Raw genomic sequence first — 22,371 nt, forward strand, 5'->3', positions numbered from 1 at the left:
CGTATCTGACATCATTCACTATGTTGACTTTGGGTTACTCAGAATCTTTCCTTTACCTTCCAACTCAAATACAATAGTTTTACAGAGAGATCACATGGAAAGAATGGATATGAATGACTAGAACACAATGTGGAAGAATGGTTTATATTCTTTGCTACACCATCATTCCTTATGGAAACGGGATGGGTGACCAGTCATCCCCCAAAAGAACCACTTCTTTATGTGAAGAACAACATGCAAAAATGTGTTTTTGGAAGAGCTGGTAATTTTAAAACAAAAGTTCTATAAGAAAATAGATCCAAAGCTCATTATGATTTATGGAAAGTCTGATTATTGCACGTTGGATCAGATGCCTGTTTATTGCCAGAAGCTACAGCATTTTTCTAGTTCTATTTGGCTACTAGGAAAACTTCATCAGACCCTATTAATCTGCAGAGTGTGATACCTACCTATCTGTTAATGGGGGTGGGATATAGAAGATGAGAGGCTCAATCATTATCTAACAGAAATGCTTCATTCTTTTTATTCAAACAACCCTATGTTTACAACAGATCACTCTAAAAGAATAAACTTGGCGCTCCATTTTTAGGCAAGCTGGTGGAAACAGAGAGCTAACTTTCAGGTGCTACATTAACAAAGACCATGGGAAGGGGGGTCCATTTTTTTTAACCCTGTGCACCAGAACTCATAATGCATAATGACTTACAACTTTCACAGCAGGTAAATTTCTGTTCAAGCTATCCTGAAAAGTTCACAATGCATGTATAATTTATACAAGATCAATATTTAATCAGTCATGAATAAAGCTCTAAAATGCTTTATGAATGTCTTTACATCCAAAGACTGCAAAATACCAACACTTTCTTTCTGGTCGTAGTCTCCCATTTAGACAAGAAGGCACATCACATAAAGCTGGAACTGCTTTTTCTTCCCTAGTAATATAAGATAGGTGTAGTAACACATACATAAATAAACTGAAGTGTCACTGCATATTTATGTCACCATGAAAGCCCATGAGGACCTAAATTTAACAGAAGATCTGATGTTGCATTCATCTCACATCATTGGTTAGTTGCTTGCAAATACAGGAAAAGCTGTTTTCAGTAGCTACTGTTTAATCAAACATGTTTTAATTTGGAAAGTTGAGTACAGCACAAGAAACTGCCTGTGCAATGGTTTTAATAAGGATACGTGAGCAAAGGCCATGTATTCTATACTCTCAGTGTGGGGTCTGTAGGAAATCAAGTTTTCAGCAAGATTGACAATGGAGCCATTCAGCTTCTTGAATGCTCAGTCTTACTGTTTCAGCCCACTGCAGACAAATGTATACTATGTGTTGATGACAAATAACTATAATGACAAAGATGCAATCATGAATTTATGAATATAAAATGCTTTCACTCTTTCTCCTGCTTTCATTTCATTAAAGACTAAACAAAAATACGGATTGGTTGGAGAAAAAGGATGAAAAAAAATTACCTCATCTGTACATGATTCATCTCTGTGCACATACTCAGCTCACTAGGTACACATTTCTTGTAAACCTTTAAGTTTTAAGGTAGGTTTACAATTACAGATAGGTTTTGTACTAATGTGGTACAGAGGTCAGTTTTGTTCAGAAGGAATTGGAAATCAATTGGTTTGCATCATTGTTCCAGGAAGATTCATCCTCAGCTAGTCCCCTTTTTAAATTCTGTTATATCAAGTCTAGAATAGCTTGGTTTGCTGTTCTGTCTTCTTTTTGAACAATCTACCTAGTCCCACCTTTGCTGCTTTGCTTCAGGACATAACTTGTATCCACATCCTGTTGTTCAAAAGCAACTCTGGTATTCTTGTGATTGCTTATGACATTTGAATTCCTACATACTCAGCACACTGCTAAAATGCTTTCTGAATTCTCAAGATAATTTTTTTAAACACTGCCAAAAAAAGAAATTTGAGAATTGATATACTCAGGTAAAACACCATTATATTCTTGGTATGATGGAGATAATTCATTTTCAGTACACATAAATAAAAATTTGGCTCCAGTTCCAGTAAGCACATGTGTACAAAAATTATGGAAAGTTAAAGAGAATTATGCTTCAGAACTATTCTCTCTCAATGTCTGTTCTTTATCTGCTGGAAAAAAAAAATGTGACAGCTAAATTTAAAATGGATTGAAAGTTGTCTAGCACTGTAATATTCAATTCAGTAATGGTCTCCAAGTCAAAGACACTTGAAAAATGCCTAAACTGCTGGCAGCAAGCTCTTCAGAACACATGGAATCCTACTTAGTTCTCATGAATCCAGGTTATTCATTCAAAAGCCTTTAAAAATAAAACAGCCCATGATATCAGCCTGTCATTTGTGACCTGCCCAGCATGGCCACTCTTAAACGTGAGAGACGGAAGAAGAGCACTGCATGGATAGAATAATGATTTATTGGAAACAAATATTTACACAAAGTATAAAGGCAACCACTTCAACCACTTCTTTTTTAACAAGACAAAGCCACCCCATTACAAGATTTGTTCAGTAACAGGATTAGATTTAGTAATGATGCAGAATATTTTAAATCCCTGAGACTGAGGCCCTCTCACTTTTTATGCCCTCCATCCTCCCCCCACCCAACCCCCCGCAAAGGTGCTGGACATTTAATTTCCTGATCAGTTGTGCTTTTAGTGGATTACCATCCAAAATTACAGCATTATTCTTTACATCAGCATGAAATTTAAAAATGCAAGCAAGCCCAAGTTTCACATCAAATTCATTCACATTGAGTTGCAGGCATCCAGTTTAAAATTACTTCCAATTTCAAGTTGGTATCCAAGCTACTTTATAGATAAGGCTACTGACTCTGAAGGTATAACTTATTCCCCTTAAATCAGACATGGAAGCCAACTCCTCCTTTTTTTCTAGCTGGACACAGCTAATGGTTTCTACTTTTTATACAGGGGTATTGAGATGTGAATGCAAGACTTCAGGCACAAGTCCTTTTACATCTGGACTTAAAGCCATCACGAGGAAGCTTAGTAACACAGAGTTCCAGTTCCTACTGCAGACTTCTAGTAATTTGCCTATATGCCCTCAGCATTTTTCAGGTTTATAGCAGGCAGACAGTTGAAGAATGACAAACTTGGGTAGCAAAAGTGTTTCCTCCTAAGCAATGCAAGTTCCATTATTCAATTTCAGAACGAAGCCACCCTGCAAGGCCACAAAGGCAGATCCAGGCATAACACACACAGAGAATTTTCAGTCCAAGTTCAGATATTTTTCGTAGCAAGATTGTTGTCTCTTATCCAAGGATGTAATACTTCAATCAACATAAGTCCTCTAGCTGACACATGACAATCAGCATACGCAAAGCATGGGGGACAAAGCTAAACTTAAGTACTTTCAAAAGGATGCAGCTGATGTTGGTGTTACCTTGTCAGTGGCTAGCTCTTCAGTTGGAGATGGAAACAAAGATCTAATAAAATTCTAAACCAACTAAAATAAAATTCTTTCCAATATTAGAGGTAGATTTTATCCAGTGTAATATATAATAGCCACTCCTGTAAGTGCAGAGCTCTAGGAATTAGACAATTAAGATCAACTTCGATCTATGTGCTCTTAGAATAATTACGGCAAGCTTTTTGCATATCCTTCAAGAAAGTAGGCACACCACTCTGTAAAGAGAAAAGTAGAAAAGTCATTCCGGTATAATGTAATCAAGAAAAACTATAAGCAAGATGAGAATTCCCACTATATAGATCAAAGCCTTCAAACAAATACAGGACAATTCTAAGATCTGGTACAAAGCAGCAGACCGTTCCTTTAATACTTCATGAACAGACTGCATTATTGAAATTTGCTTGTGTTAAGGCTATTCGCATATGCTCTGGAACATGGATTTGTTGGTTTTGTTGTAGAAATTTACCTGCCTGGTTAACTAACCAAAGGAATTTGATAGGAATAAAAAAAAAATTAAGACAACTGCCATGAGAGCAGACAATAACAAGACTCTAAAAATGGGACTGCCTAAGAGCTAGAAAGGTCAAACCATCCATTTCAGAAAAAAATAATTCTATCCAACATGCAGAAGACAAGTATGGATGCAGTGACTACATTGGTTAAAACAGATTAGCCAGACAATTGTGCTGTCAACCTTTACTTACCTTGGCAGCCCAATTGACCAGCCATGATGGAATCATGCCACCAGGATTATCAAAATAGTACATATAGACTAGAGATGAGAGAGAAGTTACCAGAAAGTTATCCAGCCATAGTCTGAGTATTAGCTCTAACACCATATGACAGAAGCTGTCGGTGTGCGTGACTGAAGCACCAAGTACAACAGTTCTCCTCTAAATTCTTCACAAAAAAGTCAACTTGTACTGAAGTGGAATGTGAAATAAGTATAGCCATTCCCACTTAACCTCTGGGAAGCTGAGAGTGCCATAATATTAATTTAGACTATTGCAAACCATTTTAGGCAGCCTGTCTTATAAAATAAGGTTGTCTTTAGAGGACTAATCTCAGACAGGAGTCAATCTCTAGGCAAACCTTTAATCTATACATCTGTCAAACATGATACTTAAATCATTGCTGAGTTAACCAGATTGCAGCTAGCATTAGACTCTATCCAACTGAACTGGCTGGCAGGAAAAGAAGTGTGGACTGGGGGAGGGGAGTTGGGATGGGGGGACAGAATGAAGTGGTCAGTAGTCTATTCTTAACTACGCAGCCCAACTGTTAAATAAAAGATTCTTAACAGTAGCACACTGCACTGGATGTCTCCACAAGTTCCATTCATTTTTAAGTATTCCTAGTGCTCAGTACATCCACTTTATAGTAACTGTTTTTAGCTTAAAATTTCCAGTCTCCCTCTTCGTGCATTTTGCTAATACATACATTCTTTGGCTACATGACTTGTGATCACACTTTCTTGATCTCTTACCTTTAGATCCAGTCTTGCCATCACTTTCAATTGCCAGACTTTGTTTATAGCTTTTAACTCTGGTAATACCAGGCTTTTCAGGGCACTGAGGAACAGACACACTTTGAGCTAACACAACCCAGATCTTCCGCCCATCAACATCCATCTCTCGACATTCACGAATATAGACATACTGTATTCCAAGTTGAGGAGGCATGTCAAAACAGCGTCAGTTGACATATGATGAATTGACAAGTGAATTCCATTACAAATACCAGCCCCTTCAAGCTATTTCTTATGCTTCTACAGGATTCAATCCTGCAGAGTAATAATTCAGCTATGTGAGCTTTAGTTGTGTGTGGGAAGAGGCACCCACACTCTTCTTCATGCTATACATATTCATGTAACATGAGGACTGCAAGATCTTAGATCAAGTGCAGCAGAGCAATAGAATCAGTATGTTGTTGGGATCCCTGGATGACCAGGTGACAAAAACTGCAAGAGGAACAAAAAGCTTGAAAGGATACATCTCTGTTTGAGAGAGGAAAAGGGTACTTCACTTCCCAGTAGATTACTTTTTCACCATCATATGTTTTCTCATATAGTTCTACAGTTGAAAAAGGAAGATTGTTAGATATTTTTAATTTCTGCTGCAACAGAGCCATACATGGCATCAAGAACTGCTCAGATTTCTGACATGAGGACATTTTACACACAACCCTTATGTCAAAATTGATATGTATGTAAAGTTGTAGCAGTAAAAGACATTAAAAAGAGTTCTGTAGCAGGGTTGTTCAGGAACCAAATACACAAAAGTAGGTGGCCTGTTTTTCTGCTGCTATTGAATTCACTGATGAAAAAAAAAACCCACCCAAACAAAAAAACCCTAAAACACAAACCCAGAACAATTCTAGGGGGAGGCAGAGTCACATTCCTTTTCAGACAGTTAGCTCATTCAAAGCTTTTACATCTCAAAGCTTCTTCCTCACCTATGCATATTCTGTATAATTCTGAGCCACAAGTACAGTATGCTTTTTCACAAGCATGTCATTATCCTTGTAAATGATTCTGAGTTAACATGGAACTAGGATGAGTACTGCTTTCTCATACCTGAAGAGGTCTTACATGAGGGACTAGTGAAGTTTGGAAAAGCTATTAGGAATTTCACAGCAGCATATACAGGCAACAGTGAACAAAAAGCTTGAGCAGTTTATGAGCCTTCATTACACCACCTTCAGTCTGCCTGGAAACTCAATCAGAAGGCAGCTAAACAGGAAAGAAAAAATATCTAAGAATAGTCCCTAAAACATGGCAGTGACTCAGTCAGGTAGTAGTGTGGCATGAAGGAGAAAAATTAGTTCAAATCAAACTACATAATTGAGTTCGAAAAACTGTCTGCTGTATGGCTTCTTCCCTTGAAGCAATAACTGCCATTATCAGAGTACCGGACCTGACAAGCCATGGGGCTGAGCCAGGGTAAATTCCTGTCTGCTCAGGGACTGGCCATTACATGGGTGCAGTTAAAAAGGGTGTGATCCAGAAAGGTGGTTCACATTAACAGCCAGAGTGGTCTTTTCCTCCTTTAGAGATTTCTGCCTGAGGTGCTATGTATCCTTCAGAGCTGATCACACCGTCTGCCACATCACTTTCAGTGGTTTTGAAAATAAGGCTAGAACAGACTGATAATCTCATTGCTAAGGCAGGAAGAGTGCCACAGATGGGAGATTCTTTCCCTATAGAACATGTTCCAAACTAGCCTTCTGTTAGTATGCCCTGCAAGTTAGCTGTCACCCACAAAACCAGCTTCTCCTCTTCTCCAGGTTGGAGCAGTATTGGATGCACAATACTCCCAGTGTTGTAATAAGCTACAGTATTACGCTATCCACCAGAGGTCACTGGAGCATTGGTTTATTAGCTTTACTTTCATTTCTAACTGCAGAGCTTTCCTTTTTCAAAGGGATTAAAACACTATTTTAAAGACCTTGATGCAATTGTTAGCTACTAACTCATCTACCTTTGTATCTTTGCAAACACAGAAAAAACGCACAATAGGAAAGTCACATCCCACCTGTATTCACTTTAGTCTGTCAATACTAGTGGACAGCTTCTGATCAAAGCAGAATACAGTGCGTTTTAATCAATAACCAGATTTCACTTAGCATTACTACAATAGATCACAAGTTCGTTTTATACATAATAGGCACAGCTGCATTTGCTGCTTTAGCAGTCAATTATTACTGTTAAATTGTTGGGAAGTTGTGCTGGTTTGGGCTGGGATAGAGTTAATTTTCTTCATAGTAGCTAGTATGGGGCTATGTTTGGGATTTGTGCTGGAAACAGTGTTGATAACACAGGGATGTTTTAGTTACTGCTGAGCAGTGCTTACACAGAGTCAAGGCCTTTTCTGCTTCTCACCCCACCCCACCAGTGAGGAGGCTGGGGGTGCACAAGAAGTTGGGAGGGGACACAGCTGGGACAGCTGACCCCAACTGCCCAAAGGGATATTCCATACCATAGGACATCATGCTCAGCATATAAAGCTGGGGGAAGAAGAAGAGGGGGACGTTCGAAGTGATGGCGTTTGCCTTCCCAAGTAACCACGACACATGATGGAGCCCTGCTCTCCTGGAGATGGCTGAACACCTGCCTGCCGATGGGACGCGGTGAATGAATTCCTTGTTTTGCTTTGCTTGCATGCACGGCTTTTGCTTTACCTATTAAACTGTCTTTATCTCAGCCCATGAGTTTTCTCACTTTTACTCTTCTGATTCTCTCCCCCATCCCACTGTGGGGGGGAGCGAGCGAGCAGCTGTGCGGTGGTCAGTTGCCGGCTGGGGTTAAACCACGACAGTCCTTTTTGGCACCCAACGTGGGGCTCAAAGGGTTTGAGATAATGACAGATTTGATTGGAACGTGCTAGATCGAATTTATAGCTGTTATTGCTGTTTAGCTATTAATTGGCAGGCTCCTGTGCTTGCCATGGGGCTTGCTTGCCTCACTGTAAATTAGAGTCTAGTGCTCGTTAGTGGCTGCTTTTTGCTTTCGCTGCTTGCTGTACTGCTTATCATCTTACTCTGCTATGCCTGGGAACATTTTGATAACGGCAATGGCCATGCGCCTGGGCTGGCAGATGGCCAGGGCATCGCTGCTGTTTCTGTGCTGCTGTACTGGACAGGCTGGAACTCCAATGTGAACTCGAGTCAAAGTGGTGTGCCATCTGGTGTGCCATCTGGGGTGCCATGTCACCGTAAGATTGGCTTTTCAAGGCCCAGGATAGCGTTCCGGGCAGTGGCATGGCACACGGGATGCTTCCAGCCATCCGGTGGTTGCTTCCAGCGTTACTAGTAATTGTTTGCCATAGAGCTGTCCTAGACTTAACAAGCACAACATTTAACAATTCTTTGGTTTTTAACACTGTTCTTTGTTCAGCAAAACACTTTGACCATGTTTCAGTTTTATTGGCCTGAACTGATTTTAAGCAGATGCTTAAAAAGGAAAGGCTCCCCATCTTTGAGATAAATGGATTACTGGATGCCTACATCAGCTGAATCCTTGCCTCGTCACTGCTGACTTAAGATGCTTTAACATCATATGGATATCCAGGTTCAACTCCCTTTTTCAAAGACAACATTAAATAAACACAACTAAATTAGTTATTACTTTCTCTGTAAAAGCTCGAAGTCACCAACTATTCTCGATACACCCATTTCTGATTGTAAAAGGTGCCAAGAACAACCAATGCTTTCAGGAAAAGACATTCCATCATGCATCAAACTGGTGCAAGGCAGAGGAAAATCTTTCACAATGAGAACAATCAGCCATTGGAATAATCTCCCCAGGGAAGTGGTGGATTCCCCAACATTGGACACTTAAGATTCGGCTGGACAGGGCGCTGGGCCATCTTGTTTAGACCGTGCTTTTGCCAAGAAAGGTTGGACCAGATGATCCTTGAGGTCCCTTCCAACCTGGTATTCTATGATTCTATGATTGCACTGCTCTGCTGCAATATGCAAAGATGCACAGAAGCTACCAGCTCCATTTCTCCCCAGAACATCTACTAAAATTTAAGCTAGGAATTACAACAACTAGAAGCTACAAGGTGCTCCAGCATAACAAGTGATGCCAATTATATGCTTTAACCAACATGGAAAGAATTCATTCCAGAAGAAAGCTATATGGTGACGAGATATTCGCTGTTCCATGTCAGTGTTTACTTGTATATTTGCAGAGTGCAGCCTTATCCCAAAAGATACTTAAGTCTGGCCCAAAGTCTTTGGATGCAGCAACTTTAAAATACCTTTGAAGAAAGTTTTAGTGGGAAGAGTCAATGTGGACATAAAGCTTGCTTTTAAACTGCCTAGATGAGCTTACCTTTAACATACTGATCCCATTGTTTTCTGAAATCTAAGTCCATATAGACATCCACACACAGTTTTGGGGGACAGTCAGCAAGACCACCAAAGATTTTATACTCATAAAGTCCTGATTGCTGTGGAAACAGAATGGGGAGAGGAAAAGTCACACAGGAAAGGGAAGTACTCTGCAGCAGGGAGAACAGCTGAAGGAAGTTAGGTGGGGCACATACTACAAATATGCTCAAGAGCTGTGAAATCAAGTGTTCAAAAAACAATGCAAGATTCAGTCTTTAACCTCTCGACTTTTTGATCTATACATGAAAGTTTAAATCCAGACAGGCTGACCTGCCCTGCACAATGGTTGTTCCTTCCCTTACACCAGTACCCTTTTACTTCGTAAGTAGTTCCAAATGGAGCATGTTTCTTCACACACACACCCCCCTTTTCATCTCCAGTGGTCAGTGTGGACTAAATCCTGCCCATATTGGAGCTTACCAGAAGCATTAAATTCTCGTGGCAAGGTCTCCAGACCCTATGTAACGTGCTTAAGAATCTCAGCCATTTCCAGAAGGTTACCAAGTACTGCATGATCTGGAAGCTTTCCAGCAACTTAGGTATGCTTATACTTCAGGCTGTGATACAAGAATGCTTTACAGTCTTCATGCTTATATACAATGCACTATTATATCTGCTTTGAGTATTTATCAGCTATTTTCTTTCTGAAAGCCGTCTGCACTGAAGGGGTGGGGTGCAGGATATCTCCTATGTTAATGCTTTTAATGTTACTCTCAACATATGGAAACTCCATCTGTGCCTATAGAGCAATGTTTGTACTATTGTTAGTACCAGTTCAGGACTAAATTAAAACAATGAGAGTATTTTGAATATACAGTGTAGGAGTCAAATTCAAGCATTCCCAAGGAAAGGGAGGGAAGAATTATACAACATTCTGTTAGTGAATGGTTGATTTTTCTTCTTCCCCTCCCCTTCACAAATCAACCCCAGAAGATGAAGATTTGATGTACCAGAAGATAATAATGGGACCAAGAAGCTTAAGCTACTTGTCTTCACTGTGGCTTCACTGAAGCATCAATCACTAGCTTCAAACCTGAACTGTTCAGCACCTGTGCAGCCCCATGCACTCATTTCATCTTTGTAAAAGGCATCAACATTTTTATTTTCACAAGGAAAACTAATTTTGAAAATATCACACCTGAAATTGAGTGGAGACCCAACAGCATATGCCAAAGCACAACATTGGTGCTTCAAAAATAGTTGTTCTGGCTTAAACACTATTTCATTCTAGGTCACTAGTCAGAAATGCTATGTGGAATATCTTGCATGTATGTGTATTTACATTAAGTGTCACATAAGGCAGGAGAACAGCAAACCACAATTCTCCTCACTCTTCTAGTAATTCAGAAAAAAAGTCTTACTTCCCTACGTCATGGGGCTGCTCTTCCACTGAAGAACAGAAGTCTTTGTATTCTTTTCCTGGACTTCAATTATGACTGCATCTTGAGAGGTAACAAACCAAGCTCACCCGAAACTTTAATTCTGCAGTCAACATGCAAAGCTAGCTGTTCATCAGCACACTCACAGTTTCTTTGCATCCTTTAGTTTCCTCTTAATCTGTTTGACAGAAGAAAGCCATGCAGTAATTTTCTCATTTAAGCTATCAGAGCTTGCCTCAAAGACTTTGCACAGAATTGTGTGCTTTGTACCTTAGTGAGGACAGACTACAGTTTCACACTTTCAGAGTAAAAGCTTTAGGGCCACAAACTGTTACATTGTATTGCTTGTTTCTAAAGCTTTTATGTTCCACCCAATAGGCAGCTGGAAGTGCCTGTAATACTTTTTAATTGAGGATTATCAAAAGGTATTCATACAATATAGGTCTTGTAGCATTTTGCTACAGCTAGAACCTCCATCAGAGGTTAAAATAGAGCTGTAGTGATGTCATTTACTGTCACATAATTCAGAAACCACTAAATACAGAGTGCAAGTGCTGCACTACCTAACCTCCTGACTTAACACATGGGATTCTACCTTACGTGCAAAGGTAGGCTCCCAGCTGGTTCACAGTATCAGTTCAGACATCCTTACATCTGTAGCCTTCAAGTTCTTATACTGTAGCTCAAGACAGGTCAAGAAATTATGCTGTTCTTCTCTACCAATCTATTTGTTCCGCTGCTAGACAAATTGTGGCATACATCATTAATATCTTCTACTAAAAAACATAGTATTTTGATAACAGTATGAAATAACAAATCATGATCTGAAAAGTGAACAGTACATCTTGCAGGAGGTAAGACAGACAAAGACATTCAATAAAAACAGCAGTTTACAATAAGAAAGTTAAAACAAGTGTGAAATGTTTCAGGTTTTCAGAGGCCTATCAGCAGGAGAGTCAATCAGCGGGTTGGAATACAGCACAGAGCAGGAAAGCCCAGGAGATCTATTTGTGTAGCCTGCAGAGAAGGTGGAAAGACAAGGTGGAAAAAGAAGGCAACAGGAAATATAATTGCTGCCTTCAGCTTCCTGGACTACCACTGCTATAGTGGACTTGCAGTTCAATAAGTGTTAAAAGCCAATTTTTCCAGTAACAACTTTAAGCAAAGACCCTCCTCCTAGACTTGGTTCTTCTTCTCATGTGGCAATTTGAAGCAACTGAAAGACAAAACAAACAAGAGACTTATTTCCCAGCAGAATCAGAAGACTGGACTTGAAAAGGTCCCTTGCATCCTACTTAGTCCATCCATCTAGCCTAAATTAGGGTCAGTGTACAATACGCCAAAAAAAAAGACACCTCTAAATGTTTTTAGTCAGCTCAATAGTCCTTCTATATAAAAGCATGAGAAGGAAAAGCCTGAGCTACTTTTCATCTAGCCAGCTTCAATTTATACAATACCAGCAAAACCACAGCAACACAGGCTACCCCAATACAAGTCTCATGGACACCTGGTCCCATTTGTTTGGCTAAATCCAGCCTCCAGCTTCCCAAACTTACTTTGCCTTCATTCACTGTGTGATGCATTTACAGGCCTGTGATGAGCTCCAGTCCTAAAGTTTTGATTTCATCCACTCCAGAAGCAACACTCCTAGTACCCTCTATTTCATCAGCATATTTAATTCCCACGTAGATACCTGGCAGACACCACAGGCTAACCTTTGCTGTGTGCACTCACTGATAAGCTTGTCTTGCTACTGCCAGTTACCATGTTGTCCTGGTTTCGGCTGGGATAGAGTTAGTTCTCTTCTTAGTAGCTGGTACAGTGCTGTGTTTCGGATTTAGTGTGAGAATAATATTAACATAGTGATGTTTTAGTTGTTGCTGAGTAGCACTTATCCTAATTCAAGGATTTTTCAGTTTCCCATGCTCTGCCAGCAAGCAGGTATAGAAGAAGCTGGGAGGGAGCATGGCCAGGACAGCTGACCCGAACTAGCCAAAGGGATATTCCATACCATAGAACATCATGCCCGGTATATAAATAGGGGGGAGTTGGCCGGGAGGGGTGGATCACTGCTCGGGCATCAGCCAGCGGGTGGTGAGCAATTGCATCGTGAGCAGGTCAAAGCTCCCGTGCCGGTCAGTAGCGGAATCGCACCTGTAACTCGACTGCATAATTTGTGCCAGGGGCGAGCATTTGCGCTCAGTGCCGCGCTCTTTGGCCCAGGTGTCTATGAGATTGTTTCAGAAATGAGTGCTGTTGTCTGACTCAATTCTTTCTGGGGTGCCATGTTGCCATAAGATTTGCTTTTCAGGGCCCAGAATAGTGTTCCAGGCGGTGGCATGGGGCGGGGAGGGGAAACCAGGACACATGTCCATGCTGTAAATAGGGGCTATTTACCGCCAAAAAAACTCTGAGGTGTATGAAGTGACTTTTTTTTTTTTTTTAAAAAGACTTTCCCTACCCTGTCTTGCCTTTCACACAGACCTATATGTTTGCTTTATTTGCTGGGTTTTTTTCTAACATGACCATGCCTGAAGTTTTTTCTGAATACTTTTCAGAATATAAATCCAAAATTTTTATGCAAAGCACAGCATGAAGTCCAGCTTTATAAGGAGTTGAGAGGTAACTATGATCACAGAGCTAAAGAAATAGGATATTTATATGGATTCAAAAGTCATTATTAAATCATAACTCACTACATTAATCACTTACAAGTCAGTTCTGGAAGCCTAAACTTTTGAACTTCTTAAAAGAAGTAAGGCTCACCAAAAAGGGGGGAATTTCATTCCAACCCCTTCCAAACTACCTCCTGATTTTAGAGGGAGAAAGGTGGAAAATCAGTTTGAAGGGAGTTTTGGGGAGAGGGAGAAGGAAGGGAGGCAGAAGTCTGCAGATCAGGAGGATGCTCTAACACAGGAGGTGCTCAGGAACCGGTGTGCAGGGACAGGTCTCTCCTTCACCACATACATCCCCTCAGAGGGGCCCCGGGAGAGAAGTGGGACACGCAGAGCAAACACTCCGTTAGACTCATGACTGCTCCTGTCGCCGAGAGCACCTTCCACCAGGAATCTCTCCAGCCACCAGCTGCGAACAAGCTTCAAGAGCCTCACAGCTTGCACGTTCCCCCAGCAGTTTTTAAGAGTGGTGTTTACTGCAGCAGAGCAGCTTTCTCCATCAGCAGTTAATAGCATTACCCTGAAAGCTGCTTTCTGGGAGCCTGGAGAAACTGAGCCGAGGCCGGTAGCGCCTGGACGGGCAACGGACCCCAGCCTGACCTGTGCGGGGAAGCGGCGGCTCTGGCGGGCGACGTGCCGGCGCTCCCCTGCCCCCGGCAGCCAGGCGCCCCCCGCCCGCCTCGGGGCGCTACGGCCGCGCAGCCGCATCGCTCCTCAGCCGCGCTCCCCCGGCTCCCCGCCCCGGGGGCGCTCCCCCACGCAGGGCTCAGCCCCGGGCGGCGAGGGCCCGAGGCACGGCCGCCCCCCCGGCGCGGGGGAGCTCCCCCCGCCCGCCCACCTCGTCGTACAGCCGGTAGATCCTCACGCCCATGCTCTCCACCAGGAGCTCCCAGGGCCCCCCGCAGCCGGCGCCGGCTGGTCCAGCTCCCGGCAGGCGGCCCGAAACTGCTCCCCGGAGAAGCCCCGCGGCGGCAGCGGCGGCACCTCCATTCTCCGCGGCGGCAGGAGGCGGCGGTCGGGCGCGGGGCATTGGCGGCCGCGCCGGGCCCAGCCAATGGCCGCCGCCGCCCCTCCCCGCCGGCCGCCCGGCCCCCGCCGCGCCCCGGGGCCGCCGCGCCGCCATGACAGGGCCGGGGGGAGCGGAGGGGCGGTCGCGGTGCGTGTGCGGCTGCCCGCTGCGGTGTAGGGAGCGGAGGAAGTGGGTTTATATCGATGTAAACCCGCCGGCACGTGCATGGGCGCATCTCTTTGCCCAGCACGTTTCCTCCATGCCTTCTCCAGTTCCATGATAGGGTCTCAGTTTCTCAGTGGTGCGTGGGGGAGGCGGCCTTTAAATGTGCGTGTCATCTGTCGAGTGCCGGAGCGGGGCCAGGTCCCGTTGGTGTGTTGGTCAGAGCCTTTCCTTTTGGGTGTTCCCCAAGGATGGAGATTGAATAGTCTCTATGGGCACATGTATTTATATATATTTTTTTTTTTCACATTTAAAAAAGCAGTTTTCCTTAAGGACTGTTCATATGAGAATATATAAAGAACCCATAAACGCAGTATGGCTGGTTGGTAGGTGTGTTTGCCACAGGCACACACCCACAGAGGCCCAGCTGGCCTGGCGGAGAGGGCAGCAAAGAGGAGGTGGCAGCAGGCTTGGGCCCATGGTGGGCTGGGGTGGACAGGATGGAAGGAGACAGAAAACTGTCACTGGGCTGAGCTCCTGGGCAGGAGGAATCCACTGACAGGGACACAGCTCACACCTTAACTTAGGCTCCTGCTGAATGACACCACCTATAACAACATGCTAATGTGTGAGACTGGCACAGACAGCCAAAGCATTCAGGTCATCAAAATGTAAGTGGGTAAGGCAGGTTTTCTCCCTGTAGTGTAAATCTGTTTTCATTACAGCTTTATTCTTCTGTGAGATTTTCCTGCTGAACGCTGTGTCTTCAGAATAAAACGCAAGCAGGTCTGAGCTATGGGATGTCATCAAACCTACTGACTGACAAAGAGCCTGTCTGACAACACTAGCCCAATGTACTGGGTGGTAACCTCTGTGCAAGGCTGGCAAAATTTAGCTTTTTCTAGCTTCCCTGCCAAGTGGCTGAGTTCTTTGACAAAGAGGTCGCTTATGTCAGCTGTCCCTTCCAGTTCCAGTCAATTGGTTTGCAAGCAGAGCATGAGGATTTCTGGCTGAGTCTGGTTTGGACATACAGGCTGAGCGTCATCCTTGCACAGTCCAGAAAACTTTTGGAGAGAGAGTTTTGGCAGAAGGCAAGATGGTATCTCATGACCCTCCCCCCAGCATGTAAATTTGATGACAGAATTTGACCTGTAGCATCTTTCTAAAATAATGTCACTAATGGTGATAAGTCTCTGCTGATACATTACCTGCTCTCACCTCCCCAGTGAAACTGCTAGGGAAACATTCCAGTTCTTTTGTTTTATTTTTGTAGTATGCTTACATGTATTATGACCTTTTATTATTAATATTTATACAATACGTATAAAATATTTTGGCTCATTTGTGTTCTTTGTGAATTACAATGCCGTGCTTTCAGTCAGCCCAGCTGGTTCTCCAAAACATCAATGACAATACATTTCTTATGGCTGAACCCTTACGAGTAAGTTCTTGGCTGAGCTAAGTTGACTTCAGTGGAGCTATGCTGCTCACCCAGCTGAAGATCTGGACTTTAAAATGGAATATGAGACAATGGTCTGTAGGTGAGACTGATTTAGTTTATCTTGCAGAAATATTTCTTTAAATGGCAGTTTCACTTTTGCAGCAATTTTATCAGATTTCTATCTCACTTTTAAATCCCATTAATGCTCTGAAATAGGATTCACGTGAGACTGAAAGAGCTCGTGGCTCTTGTTTGTACGGAGATGACTTTCACCCAGTATGAAAAAGGAGGAGTTGTGAGTCAAAAGCTGATGTTTAACATGCAGCAAGGACACATGCCTGTGAGATTACATGATCTCTTAAGGAGCCTTGTTTGTGCAAAAGGACTAAAGTGATCATAGCTCAACGTTGCCTATTGTTTTACGGTAAATGTTCTGCATTATATGGTTGTCTACATAGCATCAGAGTTGTAAGTTGGCTACAGCTGCCTGGCCACTCCCTCCTCCCCCCAGCACTCTCATGGAAAAAGAGATTTATCTCACAAGGCTACTCTAGGGACCAAAGCTTTCAAAAAAGGCATTACTGTGTGACCTTTTTTCTTGGTAAATAAGGAGTGGTGATTACTAAGAAAGCACAAACAGTTCTGAAAGGAGACTTTATTTTCTATTTTCATGTATGTTTATGTAAGTGTCGTTATTTATCACTTGTATGTCCATGTATTGCTCCTAGCTTAGAGATAGAAGCTAAACTTTGAACCCAAACTCTTTGGTATCTGCACTAGTAGATAGTGTGGCTGTAGTCTGGGGTGAGTTCAGACACAGCGGGGACTAATTTCCTAGAGCTCTGCCCCAACAGACGGTGGGATAGCAACTGCTTCAGGGCAGCTGGTTCTGGGAACATGAACCCAAGCTTGAGCACAGCTACCAAAGGCAGCCTAGATACAGCACGATCCAGTCCCACACATGGATCAGGGACCTAAATACTAACTGAATGAAAATAGAGGGTTACTATTCCAGGGCAATGAGGGGGAGTTTCAAAAGTGCCCACGACTTGACCCACATACTTAGTATTTCTTAGGTATTTAGCTGCTGCTGCTTTCAGCGGGAAATGATACCTCAAGGAAACTTGCTGATCTGGGCTATCAATGGGATTAATGCACCTAAATTGCCCACCTGTTTTTTAGAATGGAAATAATCTGTATTAATTCCACTCTAGCACCTAACCTTTCTGCTACTGAAATCAACACCGAGTAATCCGTTGAATTCTATGGTGTGGAATCAAACCAGTAAATTGGAGAACTCCTCCATCAGGAAATCATATGTGGCCAGAAGTGAAAACAGCAATGAATACTACGTTGATGTTTTCAGGCCCCAGATGATTTTCAGTGTTTGTTTTGGATATGGGTATCCATATGCGAGAGTGCTACCAGCTGTATTGTGTTTTCCTGCATCTGTCTCTGTGTGGCACTGGTGCACTTTGAGAAATTCTTGAAGATGAACTGAAGATGTAGGATTTTGATGGATTCAACTGCTGTGCAGATATTTATATACTATTGTCATTCCATTTTACTCAGTGCATTCCAAAAACTTTGCAAAAGTGCTGAACAGTCCTGACACACGATTTATACAGTATGCACATTCATATTTCTATTATACACAGCCAAACCAATTACAATCTTCTGCCACTGTTGTTTTATTGACTGCATTATGTAAAAGCCTTTCTTACAAATTGTTTCATGACTTTTGCAGCTTGCACGAAGCAAATTCTTCATCCAGAAAGCTGAAAAGTAACAATAGCGTCTCCCACCACAGACATGCATATGTAAGGCAGTCTATATTCTCCTCTCCTGTATGAGTCAAAGGGAAATCTGTTTTTTCAATACCTTCAGAATATGCAGAAAATCTAGCCTGTCTGCCACACTGAGATCTTTATATATTTTATATATTTTTGTCCTGGTTTTGGCTGGGACAGAGTTAGTTTTCTTCTTAGTAGCTGGTACAGTGCTGTGTTTTGGATTTAGTGTGAGAATAATGTTGATAACATGCTGATGTTTTAGTCGTTGCTAAGTAGCGCTTATCTTAAGCCAAGGACTTTTCAGTTTCCCATGCTCTGCCAGCAAGCAGGTATAGAAGAAGCTGGGAGGGAGCATGGCCAGGACAGCTGACCCAAACTAGCCAAAGGGGTATTCCATACCATGGAACGTCATGCCCAGTATATAAACAGGGGGGGTTGGCCAGGAGGTGTGGATCGCGGCTCGGGCATCGGTCAGCGGGTGGTGAGCAATTGCATTGTGCATCACTTGTCTTTTCTTGGGTGTTATTTCTTTTTTTATTGTATTCCTTTTCATTACAATTATTATTATTATATTATTGTTATTATTCTTAGTAGTGTATTTTATTTTACTTTAGTTATTAAACTGTTCTTATCTCAGCCCACGAGTTTTACTTTTTTTTTTTTTCTTTTCCTCCTCCCCACCCCACTGGGAGGGGGGAGGGGGGAGGGGGAAGCAGCTGCGTGGTGCTTAGTTGCTGGCTGGGGTTAAACCACGACAATTTTATATATTTTATATTCCTGCCTAAGTATACAGGCAGGAAGGGGCACCCAGAGTGACAATCATCTCTTTTGCAAAAAACTAGCACAAGACATGCACTCTTTGAGCTGTCAGAAGACGTCTGAAGTAGCCATTAAACATTGGCTTGTAACAGCCTCCTTCACAGAGTTGAATTTAACCCCAAACTATGACTATATCTGTATTGAGTGTCTAGTTTCAACAGAGCTCCACCCAAATAGAAGAGGATTCAGAGAATAACTGGAGTTCTGCTGATTTCGTGCCTTCTAATGCTAAATATTTTTTATCTTTGGTAGAAGAGTTTTAGTATGCTGGACTCCTGGTGTCAGGACCCATCTCTTTCCTTTGGCCGTGTTTACTTTTGATTTACACCTTTTAGCCACAGCTTTTCTGGAAAGTACAGAATCATGGAATCATAGAATCGTTTAGCTTGGAAAAGACCTTTAAGATCAAGTCCAACCATTAACCTCGCACTGCCAAGTCCACCACTAAACCATGTCCCTAAGCACCACATCTACAAGTCTTTTAAATACCTCCAGGGATGGTGACTCAACCACTTCCCTGGGCAGCCTGCTCCAATGCTTGGCAACCCTTTCAGTGAAGAAATTTTTCCTAATATCCAATCTAAACCTCCCCTGGCGCAACTTGAGGCCATTTCCTCTTGTCCTATCGCTCATTACTTGGGAGAAGAGACCGACCCCCACCTCGCTACAACCTCCTTTCAAGTAGTCGTAGAGAGTGATGAGGTCTCCCCTGAGCCTCTTTTTCTCCAGGCTAAACAACCCCAGTTCCCTCAGCCGCTCCTCACAGGACTTGTGCTCTAGACCCTTCACCAGCTTCGTTGCCCTTCTTTGGACACGCTCCAGCACCTCAATGTCTTTCTTGTAGTGAGGGGCCCAAAACTGAACACAGTATTCAAGGTGCGGCCTCACCAGTGCCGAGTCCATGGGGACGATCACTTCCCTAGTCCTGCCGGCCACACTATTTCTGATGCAAGCCAGGATGTTATTGGCCTTCTGGGCCACCTGGGCACACTGCTGGCTCATATTCAGCCAGCTGTTGACCAACACCCCCAGGACCTTTTCCGCCGGCCAGCTTTCCAGCCGCTTTTCCCCAAGCCTGTAGTGTTGCATGAGGTTGTTGTGACCCAAGTGCAGGACCCGGCACTTAGCCTTGTTGAACCTCATCCAACTGGCCTCAGCTCATCCATCCAGCGTGTCCAGATCCCTCTGTAGAGTAATGCATTTCCAGTGCAAATAAACTGGAGATTGTGAGGTGCGATCTATTTGCCTGGCCTTAAGGAAAGAGGGGTAATTTGAAAACTTCGCTGTAGGAAAGGAGGGATTGCACTATTATCTGCATGACCTAAAATGACTCATTCAAAAGATAAGCAAGGCTGTTTAGATCTTGACTTGATTTGGCAAATGCTTGTCACTACTACACCCTCTACTTTCCCAACCTGTTTACGTGGATGTAGAAATATTTCTAAACATTTCCTTTAGCGTGTGATGCTAAAGCAGATGATCTATATGAGAAGCTCTCTTTTGTGGAAATAGTGAGAACTGGTCTTACTGCAATAATTCTTCCTTTTCTTTCTTAACTACCCTTTAGGTCAGACACTTGACTGACTTACTGTTAATTTCACAAAAGTAATCTATTATGTAGGAGCAAATCTGGGTATTTTAGCTATATGCAATATTTTAGATAGATCTTGTGTATAAATTTAGTCCCAAGGATTGTAGTGGAGCAGGACCAAGAAAGACTCATCAGACAGGGTAAAAGCCAAAGATTTAAAATTAACATAAAGAAATTAGAAAAATTAGAAACAAACCATAGGTTTTTAACAGTGAAGATAGTAACATTTGAATGAACTGGCAAGACAAATTCTCCATCTCTTGATTGGATGATTTTCTGAAAGATACACTTCAGATGAGCAGAGAATTTCAGTTTCATAGTACAAATCTTGGACTGAAGGTAAAATTGAATGCTTTGTGTTACGCAGGATGTCAACTAAGATAATCTGAAGGCTTCTTCTGGCCATAAACCTGTATATCTGTGCATCAACAGCCATTGAACACCATTGGCAAGTGGTGATTTCCCCGTAACACTTTCTTTCCCTTCTCACCGATTTTCCCAAGCTGTCTAGAGCCTACAGAGAAGCTTGTTTTAAAGGAAGTAATTCAGCTGATGGCCTGTGTAGGTTAGCTGAAAGCTCATAGTTTTCTTTCTGCTGCTGGAGAGTCAATTACAACTGGCTGAAATGCTCCATATTCATTAGACTGACCATTTGAAGAGGGAACAGTGTGTGCTCTTTATGCCATATCTACTGGCAGAGCAGGGAAGCAAGATACAAAATGGCTCTTGACATCATTCGCTAGGTGAGCTTGGACAAGTCACTTTTTCAGCTCTTTGTCTGCATTTCCCTTCATGTCTTTGTGCCCTGTAAATTCTTTGGGGTACGCAGTGCAGGTGAAAAAAACAAGAAAAGCCCTCTGCAGAGCCATGGGAAGAGATCATTCCTACCCTGACTTAAATCTCAGCTGAATCTGCTGGATCCTACTGCAACAGTCTCTAACAAAAAGCATTGTTACGGTGAAATTACATTGTCTTGTGTTTGTTACTAGGCTTCCTCCTAGCTCAGCCAGAAAGCTGCAACGTTGGCTAAAGATTCAGAGGTTCTGTAACCGACTTGTGCAAGATTCAGGATTTGGCTTCTGGTGGTGTGGCACATCCCTCTGTTAATTAAAAGTACATGTCCACATAAGGAATGCAGCTCTTCAAATGTGAACTTCATGTAATTATGAAAGCAGTAGGAGATAAGAATAATTGTTTTCAGTTCCAGATGTCCTGTCTTCTTCAGCACTGCAGGAAGATTAAGTCGAGTAGGGCAATAACAAAGTTCAATGCACAGCAGGAAACCGATGCTGACCAAAGTACTGGTAGGATCTAATGGAGTTCAAAGAAAATTCCTTTCCATATTCCTAGTCACCAAAGAGGTTTCTCACTATCATTATAAGCACATCTATTTCATGAGCTTGATTACAGAGTGGGTGGTTTGCATAGCTATCAACCAACAGGGCTGAACTCCTTTGTGTGGTAAACTGTTTTAATGAGAGGGGAGCTACAGCATTTTATGTAAAATGATTTGGTTCTCTGGTTTAACTGGCTTTGTTAAGGACTCCATTCCCCATCACAAAACACATACACTGCATGACATGATAAGAACGATTCACAACATATTAAACATGTTGAAAGAGTGCTTTGTAAAAGTTTCAGTAAATGCAATCAACTGGCGTGTTGTGTCCGTGTGTGGGCTTAGGGATGAAATAAAGGAAAATTCAGTGGAGGGTTAGGGAAAAGGCAAGAAAAACTAATTGAATAGGGAGTCCACAATGGTTGTACTTTGCCAGATTAATGAGTCACTGTTTGCTGTGCTGTTAAGGCCCAGGAGACTCTTAGAAACTCAAAGGAAGCCATGAAGTATTGCAAGTGTGTCTTAGTAGGCAGAACAACAGCATTGCTCAATTTAGGAGTAAAACTCTGCTCTCTCAATAGGCTGCATGAGTTCCAGAATCACACAGGCTTCTTGCTTATTGTCCCAGCCGCTGAGGCTGCACCTCCGCAGAAGCAGCTGTGTTAAGGCCACAGGGAGGAGATTTTGTCATTTAGGGCAGGTCCTAAAGGGGAACTATGTAGCATTTAAGCATGGCAGTCCAAAATTGTGAACCTGTAACCCCTCACTGCAGCTGTTGCTCAGTCCTGAAGTTCCCTCAGCTGTTTGCACTGAATTTCTACAGGTGCCAAACG

General features: G+C 42.6%; 1 protein-coding gene across 2 annotated transcripts; it reads right to left on the reverse strand.

Annotated features, from left to right (window-relative positions):
- Nucleotides 1-2,621: 2,621 nt before the first annotated feature.
- PCTP (phosphatidylcholine transfer protein) lies at nucleotides 2,622-14,279 on the reverse strand. Of its 2 annotated transcripts, XM_050908628.1 has the most exons (6): nucleotides 11,305-11,386; nucleotides 9,272-9,389; nucleotides 5,428-5,507; nucleotides 4,922-5,093; nucleotides 4,140-4,207; nucleotides 2,622-3,650 (listed from the first exon to the last, which is right to left on the reverse strand). In XM_050908628.1, the coding sequence occupies exons 2-6, from the start codon at nucleotides 9,312-9,314 to the stop codon at nucleotides 3,585-3,587; spliced, it is 429 nt and encodes a 142-aa protein (XP_050764585.1). In that variant the 5' UTR covers nucleotides 9,315-9,389; nucleotides 11,305-11,386; the 3' UTR covers nucleotides 2,622-3,584. The 2 variants fall into 2 exon arrangements, with proteins under 2 accessions (XP_050764585.1, XP_050764584.1); XM_050908627.1 differs by lacking the exons at nucleotides 4,140-4,207; nucleotides 11,305-11,386 and adding an exon at nucleotides 14,223-14,279 and having other exon boundaries at nucleotides 3,587-3,650.
- Between the last annotated feature and the right edge of the window lie 8,092 nt (nucleotides 14,280-22,371).

The sequence above is a fragment of the Gymnogyps californianus genome, chromosome 19 (assembly GCF_018139145.2).
Source record: "Gymnogyps californianus isolate 813 chromosome 19, ASM1813914v2, whole genome shotgun sequence".
Classification (NCBI taxonomy): Eukaryota; Metazoa; Chordata; class Aves; order Accipitriformes; family Cathartidae; genus Gymnogyps; species Gymnogyps californianus.

What these genes read in the sequence shown, in the direction of transcription:
- PCTP (XM_050908627.1), bottom strand. Translation starts at nt 14,255, where the DNA reads ATGGGCGTGAGGATCTACCGGCTGTACGACGAG. An exon ending in ATGGGATCAGTATGTTAAAG is followed by an intron (nt 5,508 to 9,271) that starts GTAAGCTCATCT and finishes TTTCAACTGTAG; the next exon opens with AACTATATGAGAAAACATAT. An exon ending in TGGCAAGACTGGATCTAAAG is followed by an intron (nt 3,651 to 4,921) that starts GTAAGAGATCAA and finishes TTCTCTTTACAG; the next exon opens with AGTGGTGTGCCTACTTTCTT.